The sequence below is a fragment of the Heteronotia binoei genome, chromosome 1, assembly GCF_032191835.1.
Source record: "Heteronotia binoei isolate CCM8104 ecotype False Entrance Well chromosome 1, APGP_CSIRO_Hbin_v1, whole genome shotgun sequence".
In the NCBI taxonomy this organism is placed as follows: domain Eukaryota; kingdom Metazoa; phylum Chordata; class Lepidosauria; order Squamata; family Gekkonidae; genus Heteronotia; species Heteronotia binoei.
In genome coordinates, this window is record NC_083223.1 from 31,260,063 (window position 1) to 31,278,167 (window position 18,105).

General features: G+C 42.2%; 1 protein-coding gene across 2 annotated transcripts in view; it reads left to right on the plus strand.

Annotated features, from left to right (window-relative positions):
- Positions 1–4,307: 4,307 nt before the first annotated feature.
- CTNNA1 (catenin alpha 1) overlaps positions 4,308–18,105 on the plus strand; it is a 124,925-nt gene continuing 111,127 nt past the window's right edge. Inside the window, exons 1-5 of one of the 2 annotated variants that reach the window (XM_060232955.1) lie at positions 4,308–4,377; positions 4,502–4,619; positions 12,669–12,775; positions 13,601–13,796; positions 15,841–16,007. In XM_060232955.1, the coding sequence (XP_060088938.1) occupies positions 12,671–12,775; positions 13,601–13,796; positions 15,841–16,007 (468 nt within the window). In that variant the 5' untranslated portion in view covers positions 4,308–4,377; positions 4,502–4,619; positions 12,669–12,670. Of the gene's footprint in view, positions 4,620–12,668; positions 12,776–13,600; positions 13,797–15,840; positions 16,008–18,105 lie in introns of both variants that reach the window. The other variant, XM_060232948.1, reaches the window with a different exon arrangement.

An 18,105-nucleotide genomic window follows, 5' to 3' on the forward strand; every position in this document is an offset into this window, starting at 1 on the left:
AAAAAAAAGTCAACCATTAAAAACTTCGGAGAATTTTTATTAGTATTTAGTTATTTACACTCAATGTTCTCCTCAATGGAGACCCAAAACAGCTTACAACAACACCCCACACCTCCATTTTATACTCACAATAATCCCATGAGCACTGTGTTAGGCTGACAGAGAATGACTTGCCCAAAATCACCCATGCAAGCTTCCCTGGCAGAGCAGGGATTTGAACCTTGAGTGTTGCAGATACTAATCTGACACTCTAACAGAGTTGTTGTCATACAAGGATCTGGGGAGGTTATTAAATGGGGGGGTATCATCATGCAGAAGCCCCTGTCTGTGGCAGAGTTGCTCAAATACCCACTGGTTCAAATCATGGTCTGTTGCTGGTCGTGAAGAGGGAGCCTGTTTTTTCTTCCAACAGCCTTTTCACAAGCAGTTCAAGTCTGTTTATTGGATTACTTCTCAGGTATTCAAACCATACAGTATAGTACAGTCAGCAGTGTTTCATGCATGTGTAACCCATGCAATTTCTTCTTTAGCATGTTATTTTATTTCTATTGAAAATGTTTAGCATATGTTTAGCCGCCTTGAATCTTTGCAGAATGGGTGGGATATAAACCTAACATAACAAATAAATAATAATAAATACAGGGCCCAGCATGTGCTGCTAGTAGAGATCCTCACATATTATCAATTTAGGATTGCCAGGTCCAACTCAGAAAATATCTGGGGACTTTGAGGGTGGAGCCAGCAGACGTTCAGGATAGAGCCAGGAGACTCTAATTTCCTAAAATAAATAAAAATAAGCAGTGCAGTTCCTCTGAATACAGTCTTCAATTCCTCATCCCCCAGTAGCTAAACTTCCACAAAATGAAAGTGAACATACACTCTCACAAAGCAGCCAAAATAAACACAGTTAGCAAGCACACACTTTTGTGATCTCACTGGGGTAATTTATTCACATTGCTGAATACAACTATCTGCTGTATTTCAATCAACTTCTTCAGACTAATAGGAAAATAAAAGAACAGCCTCCAAACAAACAGAGGAACTGAGGGCAATGTGGCTCTGTCCGCTTGCCCCGCCTCCCTGCAGCTTTCTTGCTAAGATTTAAGGGCACACACACACATATTCAGAAACACAAACAGTTGCAAGCCTCTTCTAAACCTGCCGAGGTTTGAAGGCAGATAGTGGCTATTAGAATGGGGCTTCCCCCCACTGGCCAGCTGGCTGGCAGCAGGGAGGAGCCTGAAAAACTGGGAGATCACCTGCCCAGACCTGAGGACTGGCAAGCAAGAGCCCCAGCCTCTCAGTCAGTCTGCCCTGCGATAGGGAGAAGGCCTAGAACTGAATTGAAGGAACTGCTCATTTCTTTGCAGGTCCAAGCCAGAGAAATAAAGCATCAAGAGCAGCAGCAGAGTGATAAGCACACAGGAGAAGATGCAACCCTGCACTTTTTTAAATTAACATTTGGGACCTGCTGTTTTCTGTGTGTTACTGGGCACCATTTGCTAGGACTTGTCTTCATTCAGAATGCCCTTTCTGAAGGGCACGAAATATCCTTTCTCTGCAAATGTTGATATATTCATAGCTATTATAGTAATTCAATTTTACTGGCATTTGTAAAGTTGTTACAAATGCCAGTTGATAAATGAACATATAACACTTTTAATGTTTTCTTTTTGAAGCATTTCATAATTGCTTGCTAAGCCACAAGGGTGCTGTCAGTTATTGACTCGAATCCCTTCCTCAAACGCTCCAATTAGAAAAGGCAATTTATGATAGACATATCTGTAGCCAGAGTTCTGCTGGGTTACCCATCCACATTCTCATATAGCCCAGCAGGAATCCTACACACACATTCCAAACTTTTTTTCATTGTTTAGCAGCCAAAAATACACAGGAAGCAAATCAGTTAGCCAGCAATTATTTATACCACTTTCTCCCCCCCCCACCCGCCTTACTGTCTGGAGTTCATCACGTCCCTGTTATCAACATTATTTCATGTATGTGCATTTCCATACAGCTTCATGGGAGATGCCCCCCTTTCATGTCACTTAATTACTTGACCTGACCATCTGTGACCCTGGATAGACTCATCTTACCTAGATGATAGAGAGAATAATGACTTCCAAAGACTTGCTAGATGGGGGAAGGCAGTTTCAGAATGACCTGTAAAGCAGCTCTCCTCCAACATGTGTTTGGTTTCTGGCTATTATTTGATGGTAGTCATTAATCTTAGTCCTATGTGAAGGTTTCTTGAGTCATTATTGTTCCCTTAGGACAGGTTTTCTGATGGTAAATAAGTTATATTTTTTTTACTGTTGTATTTTATTACAAATAGTTTTTTTTCATTTGATTTGTCTTTATGCAATTTGATATTTAAGACTGTGTGAATCATTCCAAAATGTCAGTTAACAATTTCAGGAATAAAGAAAACAAAAACAAAAAAAACCTTTACCTTTCATAGAATCAGGGCTTTTATCTGGAAAAAGAGGTGCCAGACCTCTCAAAAGGGAAATGAAAGAAAAACACATAGCTGTTCTTCATGACCTTTAAAACATTTTTTGAGAATTTTGTTTCCATGAAGAGGTTCTGAAACTCCATTCCACCGCATCTCCCCAGAAAAAAGGCCCTGATTGGAATACCAGGGTACAGTGCCTTCTTCTCCCAGCGCAGAGAGTTTGCTTAGAAAGAGGCACAATCCATTGGAATCTGAGATTAGGATCTGGAAAACCCAAGTTTTAATCGTCACTTGACCTTGAAACTCCCTGGGTGGCTTTTGACCAGCTACTGTTTCTGCCTAACCTACCTCACAGGGTTGTTGTGAAGGGAGAACCATGTATGCTGCCTTGAACGTTTGGAGGAAGGGCGGGATTACAGAATCATAATGCACTAAATAGAAGGATGCCATGGAATCTTGGAGTCTCTTTTAAGTGTTCCCAGGATGGTGGGGCAAGGGATACCACCTCTTCTCCCCAGCACAAACTGGGCTACATGAGCTAGTCAGATTGCAGAGATCAACTCAACTCTAGTGCCACATTCAGACACAAGAGTCAAAATGAAGAAACTGGAGGAAGTTACTAGTCAGGGCTGTTCTTAACTATCTTAGTTAAACCTGAGTCTCCCTGGCCATTGCAGGTGATCTATTAAAAAAGTCAGACAATTGCTCTTGTGAATATCCTTTTTGTGCTTGCAATTTAATTTTACATTACATCTTATCCTAAACTGCCTGCATTTCTTGGCCCTTTGAACCTGCTGCTTAATTCCCACCCCCTCAATAAATTTACACATAATTTTCTGTCTAGTGACTATGAACTTCATGTATCTGCAAAGCAGGCTCTGGTCCACAAAAGCTTATGCTTGGAATAAAATCATGCAAAGTGCCATAAGGCTCCTGGTTGTTTTTACTTACTGTTTTTTTATGCCACCCATACAAGATAAAGGCTGCCTTTCTTGTGTAATTCTATTACACAGCAATCCTTTCCTGTGCAGAGGGATTCCAGTCTAGGCTCACGGAAATCAGTGGAAATACTAAACCAGGGGTCTCCAACCTTTTTGAGCCTCCAGGTACCTTTGGAATTTTGACACAGGGTGGTGGATGCAACTGCAAAATGGCCACTGCAGGAGGCACAGCAAACCACAAAATGTCAGGGACCAAGATTATGTATAACTCCAATAAGTAACTCTAATAGTAAGAGAGCCAACTCTATGGCATCATAATCCCACCTCTCTCCTCTCCCCAGGCTGCGACTCACTGCACCCAAATCTCCAGGAATTTGCCAATCCAGAATTAGCAACCCTCACTCTATGGTGTCTCAAGAAGATCCATCCATATATGGAAAATATACAGGTGAGCAATACTTAAAGCACACACCCTGCGTTAAAAAAAAGCCTTGCAAAAGAAACCTGATCTTTATCCATGTGACCAGTGTTCCTTATAAACTGAGTTAGTGTGAGCTAGTTCACAGGGTTTTTTTCTCCTCCTGCTCAGAAATTTTTGTCTTTGCTCCTGAAGTAGAATTTTTGCTCATAGCTTAGAGAGAGCATTGCACGTGACCGTGATCTCACTACACTTTCACCTGAAACTCTCTTCCCTTATTTACTCACTTCCCTTTACTCTGCTCCCTGTTGTGACGGCTTTCAATCGGTGTTTTCTCTCCTTTTTACATGCTGCGAGGGAGGCAGCTGCTCTTCACCTGCGCGATCTCCTCCTGTTCAATACTGTTGTTTGGAAATTACTGTGAATCGCCGGCGCCCAAAGGGCGGTATTGGTAAGAGCTATCTGTGAGCAGAGGGCGGTGCTGAGAACAGCCGCCAGTGAGCGGAGGGCGGTGCGCGGAAGAACTGGGGTTGAACAGAAGAGCCGGCGAAGGCTAGAGGGCGGTGAGTGGAAGAGCGAACCAGGAAAGGCTGCAGGGGGAGGTGCCCGGAAGACTCTATTTCCCTCCCTCCCCCCCCCCCCCCGCTCTGGTTTTCCTCACCCACTCTTTGGCTTGGTTTGGGACAGGGCGCGGCGGCGAGCCCAAGCGGAAAGAGCAGAAGCGCTTCGGAAACGGCAACCGCGGGCCTTGGGGATTCGCAGACCGGACATCAGAAACACCAACGAGGGGGAAGAGGAGCGGCAGGTAACTTTTCAAGGGAGGAGAGGGACGGGCGAGTCTGCTCGGTTTGGGCCTCCTCTCGCCGAGTTAGAAAGTTTGAGGCGTGTCGGGGCCCGGCGCGGCCCGGCCGAGTGAAGGAATAAACCAGTGCTGGGCTTGGCAGTGTCCCTCACCACTTCCCCGCTCCCCCCTCTCCCCTGTGGGAGGAGTAGCCGCTCCCTGGGGATCAACCGTCTCTCTTTCCCCCCTCCCCCACCCTACCGGCGCTCGAGGCCTTCCTCGCCCCCCTCCCTCCCTCCCTCCCGCCCCCCTTCCTGCTCTGGGCGGTGTCCTCATTCCAGGGATTTGTGAATTCCTATGGCGGGGAAGGGGAGGGGAGGGTAGGATATGCTTCTCTTTTCTCTGCAAGGGTTTTTAAGCTAGTAACTTCTTCCTCCCTCCTCCCCCCTTTAAAAAGTTCTTTTTTCTGGTTCCTTCACATTTTCTTCGCCTCTGTGGCTCCCTTGCCTCTGTTCAGATTTTTTTTGGGGGAGGCTTGGCTGTCGCCAGAATTTTGGGGGGGGGGGTGCGAAAATGTGGCTGTAATGGTGGATAATGCTTTTAATAGGGGGGTAGCAATCGCTGTGCACTACATCACCTTTCTGTCATAACAAAGCTTCTCTTTAAAGCAACAAAAAGTTTATTTAGAAGACCCATTAGGGGAAAAATACACTTCCGTGGAAGTCTTCAGAGGCTTACTTTTACTGGGAAAAGGTTGATTCAACTTCAAAAGTTGACTCATTATTTGGTAATTAAGAAACTGATTGGATAGCTGCCTTATGTATTCCTTCACTCTGTTCTTTCATTTTTAAAAATATCAGAGTTTTGTACACAGTGGAAAATCCAGGTAAAGTTCTATCTTCCCCATACATCTTGCAATAGAAAAGCATAAACATTCCATTTAGGTGGTGCTTAATATAAAAACGTACAGGATTCCATATTTATGAAGCTGTGTTATTATTGCTCAAACTGCCTTAAGTCTGTTTTGTTATATTTTTGGCTGTCACCTCATATCCAGACATCCCAAAATTTAAATCGTTTGTCATCTAGTTGAGATAAATTCTATTGTTTAAGATAGATCCATGTCTCCCAGTTAACATATGTTAAACTTTTTGTTGGAACTGGTGTCATTATCATAACTCAGTCTTATTCATGCTTGCATGGAAGTAAATCCTGCTGAGTTTAAAGGGCCTTCCCCTCACTTTCCCTTGATCATTTTATGCCAGTTACCATTTATTTTGCACTGCACAAGAACAACCAGGTGAGCATCATAACTGAGTGGATTCCCAAAAACTTGACTGCCCCATAGAGTCAGCAAACCAATGTGGCAGATTCTTTTGTTTGCCACATACTTTTTCTATTTGACTTACGTTTTCTTCTAAATATGCTGGGTGGAATTTGAAGGGCCATATAAGAGTGTTGATGAATGTGAAGACACATTGAGAGAGACACCCATGTGCAATCTGAACTTCTGGAGGAACATCTGATTCAACAGCAGCTTCTGCGTTTAAAGTATCTGTGCTGTTTCTGAGAGGAAATTAATTGAGAAAGAGTTCAGGAAGGAACTACTGTCTGTGGAATGATTTATCACTATGACTGAGAAATGTAACTCAGTTGTCATGTGAAACAAGCGTTTTCCCCTAAATTCAGACTAGAGTCATAGTTGCTGAAGCTGTACCGGTAGTTTCCCCATACCGGAAGAAACTACATGGTTCATCTAAGTGAAGTCAGCTCCTTCTCATGCCAGCATCACCAGCTTCTAGAAAGGTGCAGCATTTCCATGGGAAAGAACCACATTATGTTGACCATGTGGTTGCTCACTACTGTTATCAGCTTTATAATTAGTTTCCAAATTAGCTTCTGTATTAATTTTAACTTTCTTGGAAAGTAAAGAAGAAAATAAGTTTTAAGAGCAAAAGTATCCTCTCTTGCTCCTTGTCTTGTCAAATCTCTTCACTTTTCTTTTTACAGTTTAGTATAAAGAATTTCTTTTAGTTTTTTTACTGTTTTTTTTCTTTGAAGCTTGGGTTTTTGCTGTGTCTGTTCAGAAAGAAATTGCCTTCTGCTTTTTGTTGTCCAGTTGTCATATGTCCTAACTACAAGATTGTGAAAACGGTATGCATAGTTCACTCTGAGATTTCGGAAAGCAAGGTACATTACTAGTGCAAGCATATTTGCCATATAAGTTGTTCTAAAGAAGCATGGCATACTTTGTTTAGTTCAGCTACTTTTAAGAGCACAGTGAATTTTGCAATATGTAGAATGCTAATTAAAATGCCACAAGTTTCTTCGACTTACTTATGTGACTGTTGCGTTAGCTTTAAGGGAAAGGATGTTAGGCAGTGGTGTGGGGTGCAATTTTTCCAGAGTGATATTTTTCCATTGCTATATTTTTCTGTGGAAAATTTTCACCCCACATATGTAAGTATAGTCTGTTTACATAGAGCCAAGTGGGCAGCCGTGTTGGTCTGAAGCAACAGAACAAAGTGAGAGTCTAGTAGCACTTTTAAGACCAACAAAGTTTTATTCAGAATATAAGCTTTCATATGCATGCATATTTCATCACACAGTGGTGAAAATGTTCTTTCAGTTTGTTAATTTCACTATTTTACCATTGGATTCTAACTTTATAACACTTTGCATTCTTAACCACTGCCCACCAGCTATATGGTGCACTGCTCACTTAACCCCATTCCATTGTCTGATAATGTCTGCATATGAAAGCTTACATTTTGAATAAAACTTTGTTGATCTTAAAGGTGCTACTAGACTCCTACTTTGTTCTATAGTCTGTTTGTAGTTATCTGGCTGTTGTGCTGTGAATCAGTTGTGTTAGATGGTAAGGTATGAAGTATGGACAAAACCTGTGTTTCTGCCTTCTTTTGCAAACACTATGTATTTAAATTATTTATCTGAATTGAAAAAAAATTATTTCTGGAAAACTCATGTCATTGATGCTCTGGAGATCTGCTTTTAACAGATGGTCACTGTTAGATTATTAAACCATGATATGCACATTCTTTTCTAAGTCATAGATTGAAATTACCTGGCATGAAATTAGTTGAAGTGTTCTGGGTAGTTTTTGAAAGAAATTGTGGCTTCCATCATTTTTTGCTCCAGGGTGTTACAAAGTTTTGTATTTCTCACCTCCAGGCTCTTGAAGAACCAGGGGCCTAGGATTTTTCCAGCCCTGCACATAATACTATCTTGCTCTTTCCAGTAGCTTCTTTTTGATGTTGTGAAGATCATTTCATATATCTGTAGCTGTATCTTAGTTTGAAGGAATGCAGTTTTTTAGTTTGGTTTTCACCTTAGGTGGTTATGCCTGCTGTAGTGTTGAAGAACTTCTGGGACTGTAGGGCAGACAACTGGAGTGAAGTGAGCCACTGCAGTTTCTCTTGTTTTGTGTAATGTATCTTTAGTGGTTATGTTTTGGGAGAGTGGGTTACCAGTGTCAGGAAGCAGGGTCTGTAGTTGTCTTTCTGTTTCGAGTAATTCTCAAAATGTTAAGTTTGCATATATCAAGCTATGAAGTAATGTATGCCATGGCTTGATCAACATCAACTTTGAATAAATCCCATGGAATTACCTGGAACTTAATTTATATGTGCATATTTAATATTGCAGCCTTAAACAATATAGTAATTTCATGCATTGGTATCTTGGTATCCCATTCCCAATCTGAATTGGCCTGGTTGTTCTCTGAAGAGCAGTTCTGTGTTCTTAATCTCTCTGGGCAAATTGGAGGAATGGATAACAAATTGCTATCATAAACTGATGAAATGATGTAACTTTTAGTGAGCTTGTGTGTGTGCTTTCTGGCAGGAATAACTAGTACTGCTTTTGTCTGTTACTTCCCCCATTAGCTGGTTTAATATGGAATTGGTCACCGTTCTATCCATTGCACTTCAAACTGTAGCAATGTTAGGACTCTGCCTAGCGTGTTGCGTAGTCAAAGATCTGTGTCAGATGATTAATGTCTGGTATGTAGTCTGCCAGACAAGTACAGTACTTCTATTAATGCAGTAGTTTAATTGTCATCTAGGCCTCCTGCCAAAACTGATGTATTGCTATGTTCAGTATCTGGTTTGTGTTCTGAAGCTGCTCACTGTGACTAGAATGGAAGTGGCATAGAACAAAAGTCTGAGCCTCTAGAATGGAATGATATGACATCAGTGGGCAATTACTTCTTTTCAGCAGCACTTTTCTTCTAAGGCTGATTTCATTGTGTAATCTGTGGAGGAAATTCTTTCCTTTTTAAAAAAAAAAAAATCTTTCCTGTTTTTAGAAGTTTTGCAGATAATACACTGTTCACTTGGAAAACATGTTAGGAATAATATGACAAGAGCCCTGAGGCAAAGTGGCTGAATGGCAGGGATAGAATACGCAGCAGGCTGAGAGAACCCAAGGGAAGAATTGGAGGAGACAATGGCCCAAGGAAAAGGTCAGAGTAGACAGGAAGTTGAGGGAAAGAGGGGCCAAGATAAAATGAGAACTCTGGGGACATCATGTACAAGACTCCAAAGGACAGGATGGAGATACTATGTCATGTTGGCAAGAAGGAATTAGAAAGCAAGATAGATTTTGCATTTATGTCCCATTAGCAACAAATTAAGAAAAGGTGTGGTTCAAAGGTTTAATATCCAGACAAATTCCAAGTCTTATTTTGACATTATTTTTATTGGAATACTGCTTATAAAAGAAGATGGTATAGCATGTGCGGCCTTTACATTGTGCAATTTAAAAAAAAAATGAAAGCATTGAAAAACACTAATTTTAGCACATCCAAAGAGCTGGAAATTATATACTGTGGACATGGTTTTGTCCACTCATCTATTTCATCTGAAAGCAAAGCTTAAACACTAATTTTAGCACAGCCAAAGAGATGGGAATTATATACTATGGACATGGTTGTCCACTCATCTATTTCCTCTGAATGTAGCTCTTGTCCACAGAGGTTACTGTGGCACCTCATCAAGTGAATTCATAATTGATTTGTACTGTGGATTATATGTTTTTGGTTTTATCTCCTTACCCCTCAGTTTAAAAATCAGTAAAACATACACATACATTTATATATCAGTCCTAGGTAGGGATGCCTGGTCTGACTCAAGAAATATCTGGGGACTTTGGAGGTGGAGCCATGAGCCAAGGGTGTGACAAGCATGATTGAACTCTGAAGGGAGTTCTAGCCATTTATTTATTTATTTATGATTTGTATCCCACCTTTCCCACAAGTGGCTCAGGGGGGCTCCCAACAATTAGTCAGCATAAAATTAAACAATATTTAAATATATAAACAGTTAAACATTTAAAGCAGTTAAAACCTTAAAAGCTTCCTTAAAAACCAGTAAATTTAAACCATCACATTTAAATGGACTTTTAAATTTTATTTATGTATCTTATTCGATTTTTAGCCCGCCCTTCCCGTAGGACAGGCCTTCTTTGGGGGGTCATAGAATTGGACCCCCTGTTTCATTTTTTTTAAACTTGGGGGGTTGTTTTGAGGAGAGGCACTGGATGTGATGCTGAAAATTTGGTTCCTCTACCTCAAAAAAACAACCTTTCCAGAGCCCCAGATACTTACAGATCAATTCTTCATTACACGCTATGGGAATTGGTCTCCATAGAATATCATGGAGTGCTCAGTGGACATTCCTCCCCCCCCCCGGCTTTCTGTTAACCCTGAAGTGGGAGGAGGGCCTCCAGACTAGGAGATCCCCTGCCCCTATTTGTAGATTGGGAACTCTATTCCTAGGGATAATCAACTGAAAAACACTAACATTTTGAAAGTTTCAAGCTTGTCAAATAATGTATTGAAAATGGCATCCTCTGTTAATTTTATGAAACGCAAAAATAAACCTTTAGAAATGGGGGGAAAAATCCACCAGCAAACCCCCCTGGAAAATATTCCATTCCATGTTTCTGGGTGTTATAAGGATGAATGTGGTGGATTAGCCTGTTGTGTTAGTTCCTGTAGTGGAAATTCTTTTCACAGTATAGATCTCACTATTGCCATAATCCAAAAGTGCTGCCTCTTTGTTCTCGTGTTAGTTTTCCTTTGCAATGGGAGTAGCTTGAAGCCACATTTGTCTGAGAGGAGCTTCTCTGTGGTAAAATCCTATGCTTACAAGGGAACAAGTATAGAGACAGTAATGTAATACCTTCCAACCTCATCTTCCATCTCCTGAATGTTTGTGTCCTCCTTCAACAGGGTATGTTTGATGGAATGTTGCTGTGGATGGCAAAAATTTCTCTTCAGACTGGTTTGACCCATGATTTGGCAAGAGGTGCTTATACAAGAATAGCTCTAGATCAGGAGTGGATCTCGGGAGCCACATGTGGCTCTTTCACACATACTGTGTGACAGAAGACCCCACTGCCCCATCAGCATTTCTCTCTTTAAATCACTTATCCAAGCCAAGACAACTGGCAGTTTGGAGAAGGCGTTTAAAATTTAAAGTTGCTTTCTTTCTACCTCCCTCTCCCCATCTATTTTCCTACCTACCTACCTCTGACATTCATGGCTTGCAGCTCTCAAACATCTGACATTTATTCTATGTGGCTTTTACATTAAGCAAGTTTGGCCACCCCTGCTCTAGATCATGGGTTCCCAACATGGTGCTCATGGGCATCCTTGCACCTGCCAACTCCTTTCCTGTTGCCCACAAAGCCTTTTAAAAAAGAGGGTGGGCTCAGATGGTGTTCTTTACAGCAGGGCTTCTGACTTGCCACTGGAGAGCTAATTGGCTGTACTACCAAAGTTTGGGTTTTATTCTCTCTCTCCTAGTGTTTTTTTTTTTAAATTACAGCCCCTTTACACTTTGGTTTCCTCTGTGTGTGCATGGTTCTGCCTTCTGTGGTGGCCATTCAGTGGTCCCTGTATTAGAATTCAACATGCTGAAAAAAGTTTGGAAACCCCTGTTCTAGATGATTTGGGTTTTTCCTTGCAAGAGTCTCTAGATAATTGTGGTTAGTTGCAATATGAGATTCAAAATGTGTTCTAATTCTCTATTACATGTATACAAATTGCAGCACATTTCTATCTCGTGCAGTTTATGTATTGAGGCATACTCATGATCAAAGCTTGATTTCTTTGGTTTCATTTGGACAAGTTTTTGATAAACATGGAAGTATCTTGGTAACCATGATAGCTAGAAACACATATACAAATGCCATGAATTGAGAATGGAATACCTTTCTGGCTGTCTCATTAGGTCTATCTTTGAAGTAGTCACGCTATCTGTGGCTTTAGAAGTTTTACGTCTTTGTACAGCAGAAGGGTATTGGGCAGATGACTGTACCTCCACCTCAGTCAGAGGATATGGTTGGGGATGGGTCAGACATAATCAGATCACCTCATGAGATGAAAGCCTTGTGGTAGTCTGTACTAAAGTGCTGATAACAGCAGTTGGCTTTTGCTATATAGTTGACTCTCTTAATTTAATGTGTATATATAGAAATTCGTTGTAATATTGGGTGTGATTCATTTGTTTGTTAAATATTTATACCCTGCAGTTCTCCCCAGTGCAGATCTTACACACTGTGATGCAACAGGAGCTTGCTATGTGTAGATGTTTATTTTTCTATTATATAAATGGGAACCAGAGTGTTTGCTAGGCTCCCACCATCTAGGCTTTTTCCAGAGTGCCACCCATTGCTTGGGTCCTGGTGTGTGATTTCAGTTATATAACTTGAAGGAGTGAGATGTCACCTCAAGTCCATCCTACTGTTCAAGCATGACTTTTAGCTAGCTTATTTCTCATTGATCAGTTTATGTATTCAATTGCATAGATATGCTGCCTTCTAACTTTGCTGATCCCCAGAGTAACCTGATTCCTCTTTGATGTGTGTAAGGGGAAACTATTACTCTTGCAGGAAAAAAATGGTCATGATCTTTCAGTCAGAGGCTTGTTAACCTCTGGGGGCAGTAAGCCTTGTGAAACTGAGACTAATGTCTGGATTAGCAGGTATAGGATTATGCTAAATGGAAAGCAGTGAGAGTGAAATAACCAGATACTTCTATCTTCTCAGAGATGACTGCCATTAACACAGGAAATGTTAACTTCAAATGGGATCCCAAAAGCCTGGAGATAAGAACACTAGCAGTGGAGAGATTGTTAGAACCTCTTGTTACACAGGTAAAAACCCTGCCTTTTTAATATTTTGGCTCCATGATGTCACACTGGGAGATGAATGGATTTACTTGCATTTGTATCATTGGTCAGTTATAGAATCTGTATTGTGCTTATCAAATGTGTAATATAAGCTGTTAGGTAGCACAAAGGCTTCTTTAGTTGTAAATCAGCAGGCTGAAAAGGCATATCAAGCAATTAGTATGCACTTCTGCTCATGAAATACATGAAGTATAAATGGAAGATTTTTCATGAGAAATTACTGGAATACTGGATCAGGAGAACTAGAAAAGAATAAGAGAAATTACTTCTGAGCAATTTTTTAAAAAACAGCATGGAAGTGGGGAAGATGCTATGTTAGAAAGCAAGTACAAGAAAAAAGCAAAGAGGCAGGGTTGTGAAAGTAGGTTACAAGTAGAACAAAGGGCGCATGAGAACTGGATGGCAAAAGGGAAGACTGAATGAAGGCACAAGAGTTAGAAATGAGAACAAGATTTGCATAGTATACAGTTAGGGGACTTGGCTGTACTGTACAACTATCTCCTGCTCCAGGAAGATAAGGCTGCTCATTGGCACTTGCTTATGCAGCAGTGTCAGTGTGCGATGTGAAGATTCCATTGTCTCAGCACTTGCTTTCAAACTTTTTGGGTTGATTAACTGGCAAATGAAAATCTCTTAGTTTCTTATGAAACCTAAAATTCTAAGAATGCATTGAATGGTTATACTTTTTCAGTCCGTTTCTAAAACTGTCTAAACTCTTGAGTTGTGAAAGAGACATAAAGTCAGGAAGTTTTCCTGTATATGTGCGGAAAAATGTGATTTTTTTTCTAGGTTACAACACTCGTCAATACTAGTAACAAGGGTCCTTCCAACAAGAAAAGAGGCCGTTCTAAAAAGGCACATGTTTTAGCTGCATCAGTTGAGCAAGCCACAGAGAACTTCTTGGAGAAAGGAGATAAAATTGCAAAAGAGAGCCAATTTCTTAAAGAAGAGTTGGTGGCTGCTGTGGAAGATGTTCGTAAACAAGGTATATATTATGACCTGGGAAAATCTGACTCTGATTTTAAAAAACCTTTTTAAATGAACATTTTTACCATTTTTTTTTCCAAGGAAGTCAGAATGGGAAAGATGGCAATTTCTGCCCTCAGGTCCATTGTATTTTCTGAGCTCTTCGGGGAGGTTAGCCTGAAATAAAAACATTGGCCCAAAGTCACCCACTGAGGCTTATGCAATGTAATAATTGAATTCTACTCAATATTCCTTTTAAAAATGTATCAATCTTTCAGAACTCAATTTATAAATGGTTGAAAAATTTCCCCAGTGTTCTTAACCTCTAAGCTCTGATAGACCGCTGTTATATGTTTTATATGTTTTATTATTCTACTGTTTTAATTATGTAAGATGTTTTAAATTCAAATTATGTTAGATTTTTATGTGTTGTGAGCCGCCCTGAGCCACTTTGGTGGGAAGGGCGGGATATAAATAAACTTGAACTTGAACTAAGCTTCTAAAACATGAATTCGCTGATTTCAGAGGTCTTTAATTAGAGAAGCTAGCAAAGTTTATAGTCCTTTAGCTCAAAACAGTTGCTTTAGAAGCTGGGAAAAACATCTTTAAAATGAGAAGGGCTTCCTACATGCCAGATTGTTTTCTGGGGCTGTGAGCCAGAAGGATACCATTTTTTATCCCACCTTTATTTAAACTGTTGGGAAGTGGTGTGGTGACAGTGAGAAGTAGCCAAAAAGGAAGAAAAAGCATGCAGATTCCCCCTCCAGTCTTTATTCCTTCACTTTCTCTATGTATTCTGGGAACTGTAGTACCCAAAGCACATCATAATTAATATAATGTATTTTGGACATAATTCCCAAGGCCCTCTTTTTCCCCTGAGATCAAAGAATGAGATAGAAGAACAGCATTTTCCCTTTTCTGTAACCACCACATCATTCAGCAGTGCAGCAAGTGAATTGGGCTGGTATAAAAGAGGGCAGGCAGAATTTGTAGGAGGGATCAAGAACCCCAAAGCATTTCATATATATACCATAGTCCATCCAATGATGTTCTGAGCTTTCCGTTAGCTTGGATTCCTGTTTGAATAAAATGAACCTTTAGACTGCTTATCTGCAAGTAGCTCTACTTAAGTTGGAATCTGAGAGAAGCCTGCTCATTTCTTTATTTGGAATAATGTGTTTTTCATTCTGTCCAGGCTTGGACTTGTCTTACCTCATCTGTGACCTGACAAAAGGGAGCAGTCCAGTGATGGCGCTTCCTCCAGTTGGGTGGGGGAGGCCCAATCCAGCCTTCCCCAAAGAGTGGCCCAATATCCCCTCCTCCAAGCTGCTGTGACTCTGCTGTCTCCAAAATGATGGCAAATCACCGCATGGGGCCCCCCGTTATGAGCCCTGAAGCCAGGGCTGGCAAACAGAAGCTCTGAGGAAAGAGCCAGAGGAGAGAGCTGCAAGCCTGGGAGGGCGAGACCATGCTGTTAGGAGTAGCACAGCCTTCCCCACTGTGGGTCTTGGAGACAGGAGGAAGGTGTCAGCTCTCAGAATGCCATATGCGGTGATATGCGCAAAGGAGGTGTAGGCGAGTTAGAGCCTGTTAAAGGGCCAGTCATGGAGACAGTGGAAAGGGACATGGAATTAGACAGAAACTAGAACCACTTGCGGGGGGAAGAGGGAAAGGGAAGGGCACACAGGAGCATAAGCAAGTTTGGTGTAGTGGTTAAGTGTGCGGACTCTTATCTGGGAGAACCGGGTTTGATTCCCCACTCCTCCACTTGCACCTGCTGGAATGGCCTTGGGTTAGCCATAGCTATCACGGGAGTTGTCCTTGAAAAGGCAGCTGCTGTGAGAGTCCTCTCAGCCTCACTTACCTTGCAGGGGGAGAAGATAGAGAAGATTGTAAGCCACTCTCTCTGATTCAGAGAGAAGGGTGGGGTATAAATTTGCAGTCATCTTCTTGATTTCATTATTGGTACTAGTATACTAAAGGCTATATAAACATATTTTTTTCAAATTCTCGTAATAAATGTGTCCAGTAACCATTTCTTTGCTAACGTGGTGTGTGTATAGGAGACTTAATGAAGAGTGCCTCAGGAGAATTTGCTGATGACCCATGTTCATCTGTAAAACGAGGGAACATGGTTAGAGCAGCCCGTGCCCTCTTGTCAGCAGTTACCCGGCTGCTTATTTTGGCTGACATGGCAGATGTGTACAAGCTACTTGTTCAGCTAAAAGTTGTAAGTAGAAACTCCATTTTTAATTTTTGTCTGTGATGCTTTTGTGGGTATATTATAGAAGGAATCCCAAATTTTGAAGTGGGCTGGGGCTGTTGCCTTTATTCCCTGCTTGTGGGCTTCCTAAAAGCATCAGTCTACTGTTGAAATGGATGCCTTGGTCTGATTCAGCAGGGCTTTTGCATTCCTTTGATACATGTTGCTATCTTTAATGGCTGTCAGATTTCACGAAGAAAATCAAAGCAAGCTTTTGCTCCTCAGTAACATTTAGCCTGTAATTTGAATGATGCGTTAACCATCTTGCTAAATAATGGGTCAGATTCTGTGAAAAATTGAAAAGAATTTTTGTGAACTTCCCTTTTCCATGGCAGACCCTCAAGAACTACACATATTTTGATATGTGACTTGGAACCAATTCCTGCTAATTCCCCATTCTGATTTGGTCCCTTGTGCCACAGCCTACATATAAGGATGGGTATGAACTGGGAAAATGGAGGTTCAGGGTAGTTCATGAGATCTCACTTTCATGAACTTCTCCATTTAACGAACCAGTTTGTGAGTTTGTGGTGTAGTATACCGGCACCCCTGTGGGCTAGAGCCACCAAACTCATAGGGAGTCTTCAGCTGATTCTCTTCTACCTGCTTTCCAAGCTTGATGAGGATTGGATTTAAGAGGGCCAAGTACAGCTCCCCAAAGCAGGTGCCCTAGGAAAGTGCTCTCTGGGAAATCACAGCCACAGGATCAGGATGCCCCCCCTGCAAGCTAGAAACATCAAACTCACAGCGGCTCCTCTATCTGCTTTCCCAGTTGTGGGCAGATAGGATGTGGTGGGGGGAGAAGATCCTAGGGTCCGATGTGCAAAATGGGGGAGCGTGTCAAGTGCCCCCCCCCCACAAGCTGGAGCCTTCCAACTTACAGCAGATCTCTCCAGGATGCTCCTCTACCAGCCCTCCAAGTTTGGTGAGGATTGGCTTGGGGGGGCAGTCCTTCTCATCGGGCCCACGAGGAGATCCCCTGCCCACCTCCCCCTTGGTGTGAGGGTGGCCCACCACACTTCCCTTTGGCCCTGGGAGGTAGTAGAGATGGATTCTGGGGGTGGCCAGCCCTTCCTTGCAGGCCTGGGAAGCAGTCACCTGCCTGCCTCCTTGCTGTTGTAGAGATTTTTTCCTTCCTTGCGAGCCCTGGAGGCAGTCACTCATCTGCCTTCCCCAGTGGAAGTGGTTCTTATGGGGACAGTATTTGAGAAGAGATGGATTGGGGGGACTGGGAGTGCCAATTCTTGGGAGGGTTGCAAGGAGGCAAACGTGGACAGAGGGAGGCTGGAAGCACTAAGTCCTGGGGAGACAAATTCTGACGAGGCATATGTGGGGGGGGGGGGGGGTGCAGCCATAGCCAGGAAATCCATATAGGCACAGGAAAGAGCTGCTGGCAACACCCAGAATTCATCTTCCCAGTGGATGGGCGAGTGAGCAGCCCTAGAATTTAAAGAGGGCACACCAAGTCCAAAATGTAGCCATGGGATACAGCAGCTGGCAACATCCAGAATTCATCTCCCCAATGGGATGGGCCAATCAGAGGCAGAGCAGCCCTTGAGCATGATGTAAGACACCAGTGAAACTGGAAATACAACCCCAGATGAGAGCAGCCACAGCCAGAATCCATCTCCCCAATGGGGTGGGTGAGGAAATTGGAGACCCTGCCCTTCACTCTGGAGTCTCAGAGAACTTACAATCTCCTTTCCCTCCCCACAACAGACACCCTGTGGGGTTAGGTGGGGTTGAGAGAGCTCTTGAGATAACAGCTCTGAAAGAATTTGTGACTGACTCAAGGTCACACCATCAGGTGCATGAGGAGGAGTGGAGAATCAAACCCAGTTCTCCCAGATGCTCCTGAATTTGCCATCTTAAGTAGGCATCTGGTATTCTGGGAGATGACACCTTCCGTTAAAATTTGCCACCTTGGGGAAAGGGAATGGGCCTTTTAAGTTGCCACAGCTGGGAGGAGTTGTCTTTTATGAGGGTTGCAGATACAGGCCAGTCTATAGTTTCCCTGTTTGCAGAGAGGATGCAACTGGGTGGCCATGCCCACCTGCAATCTCTC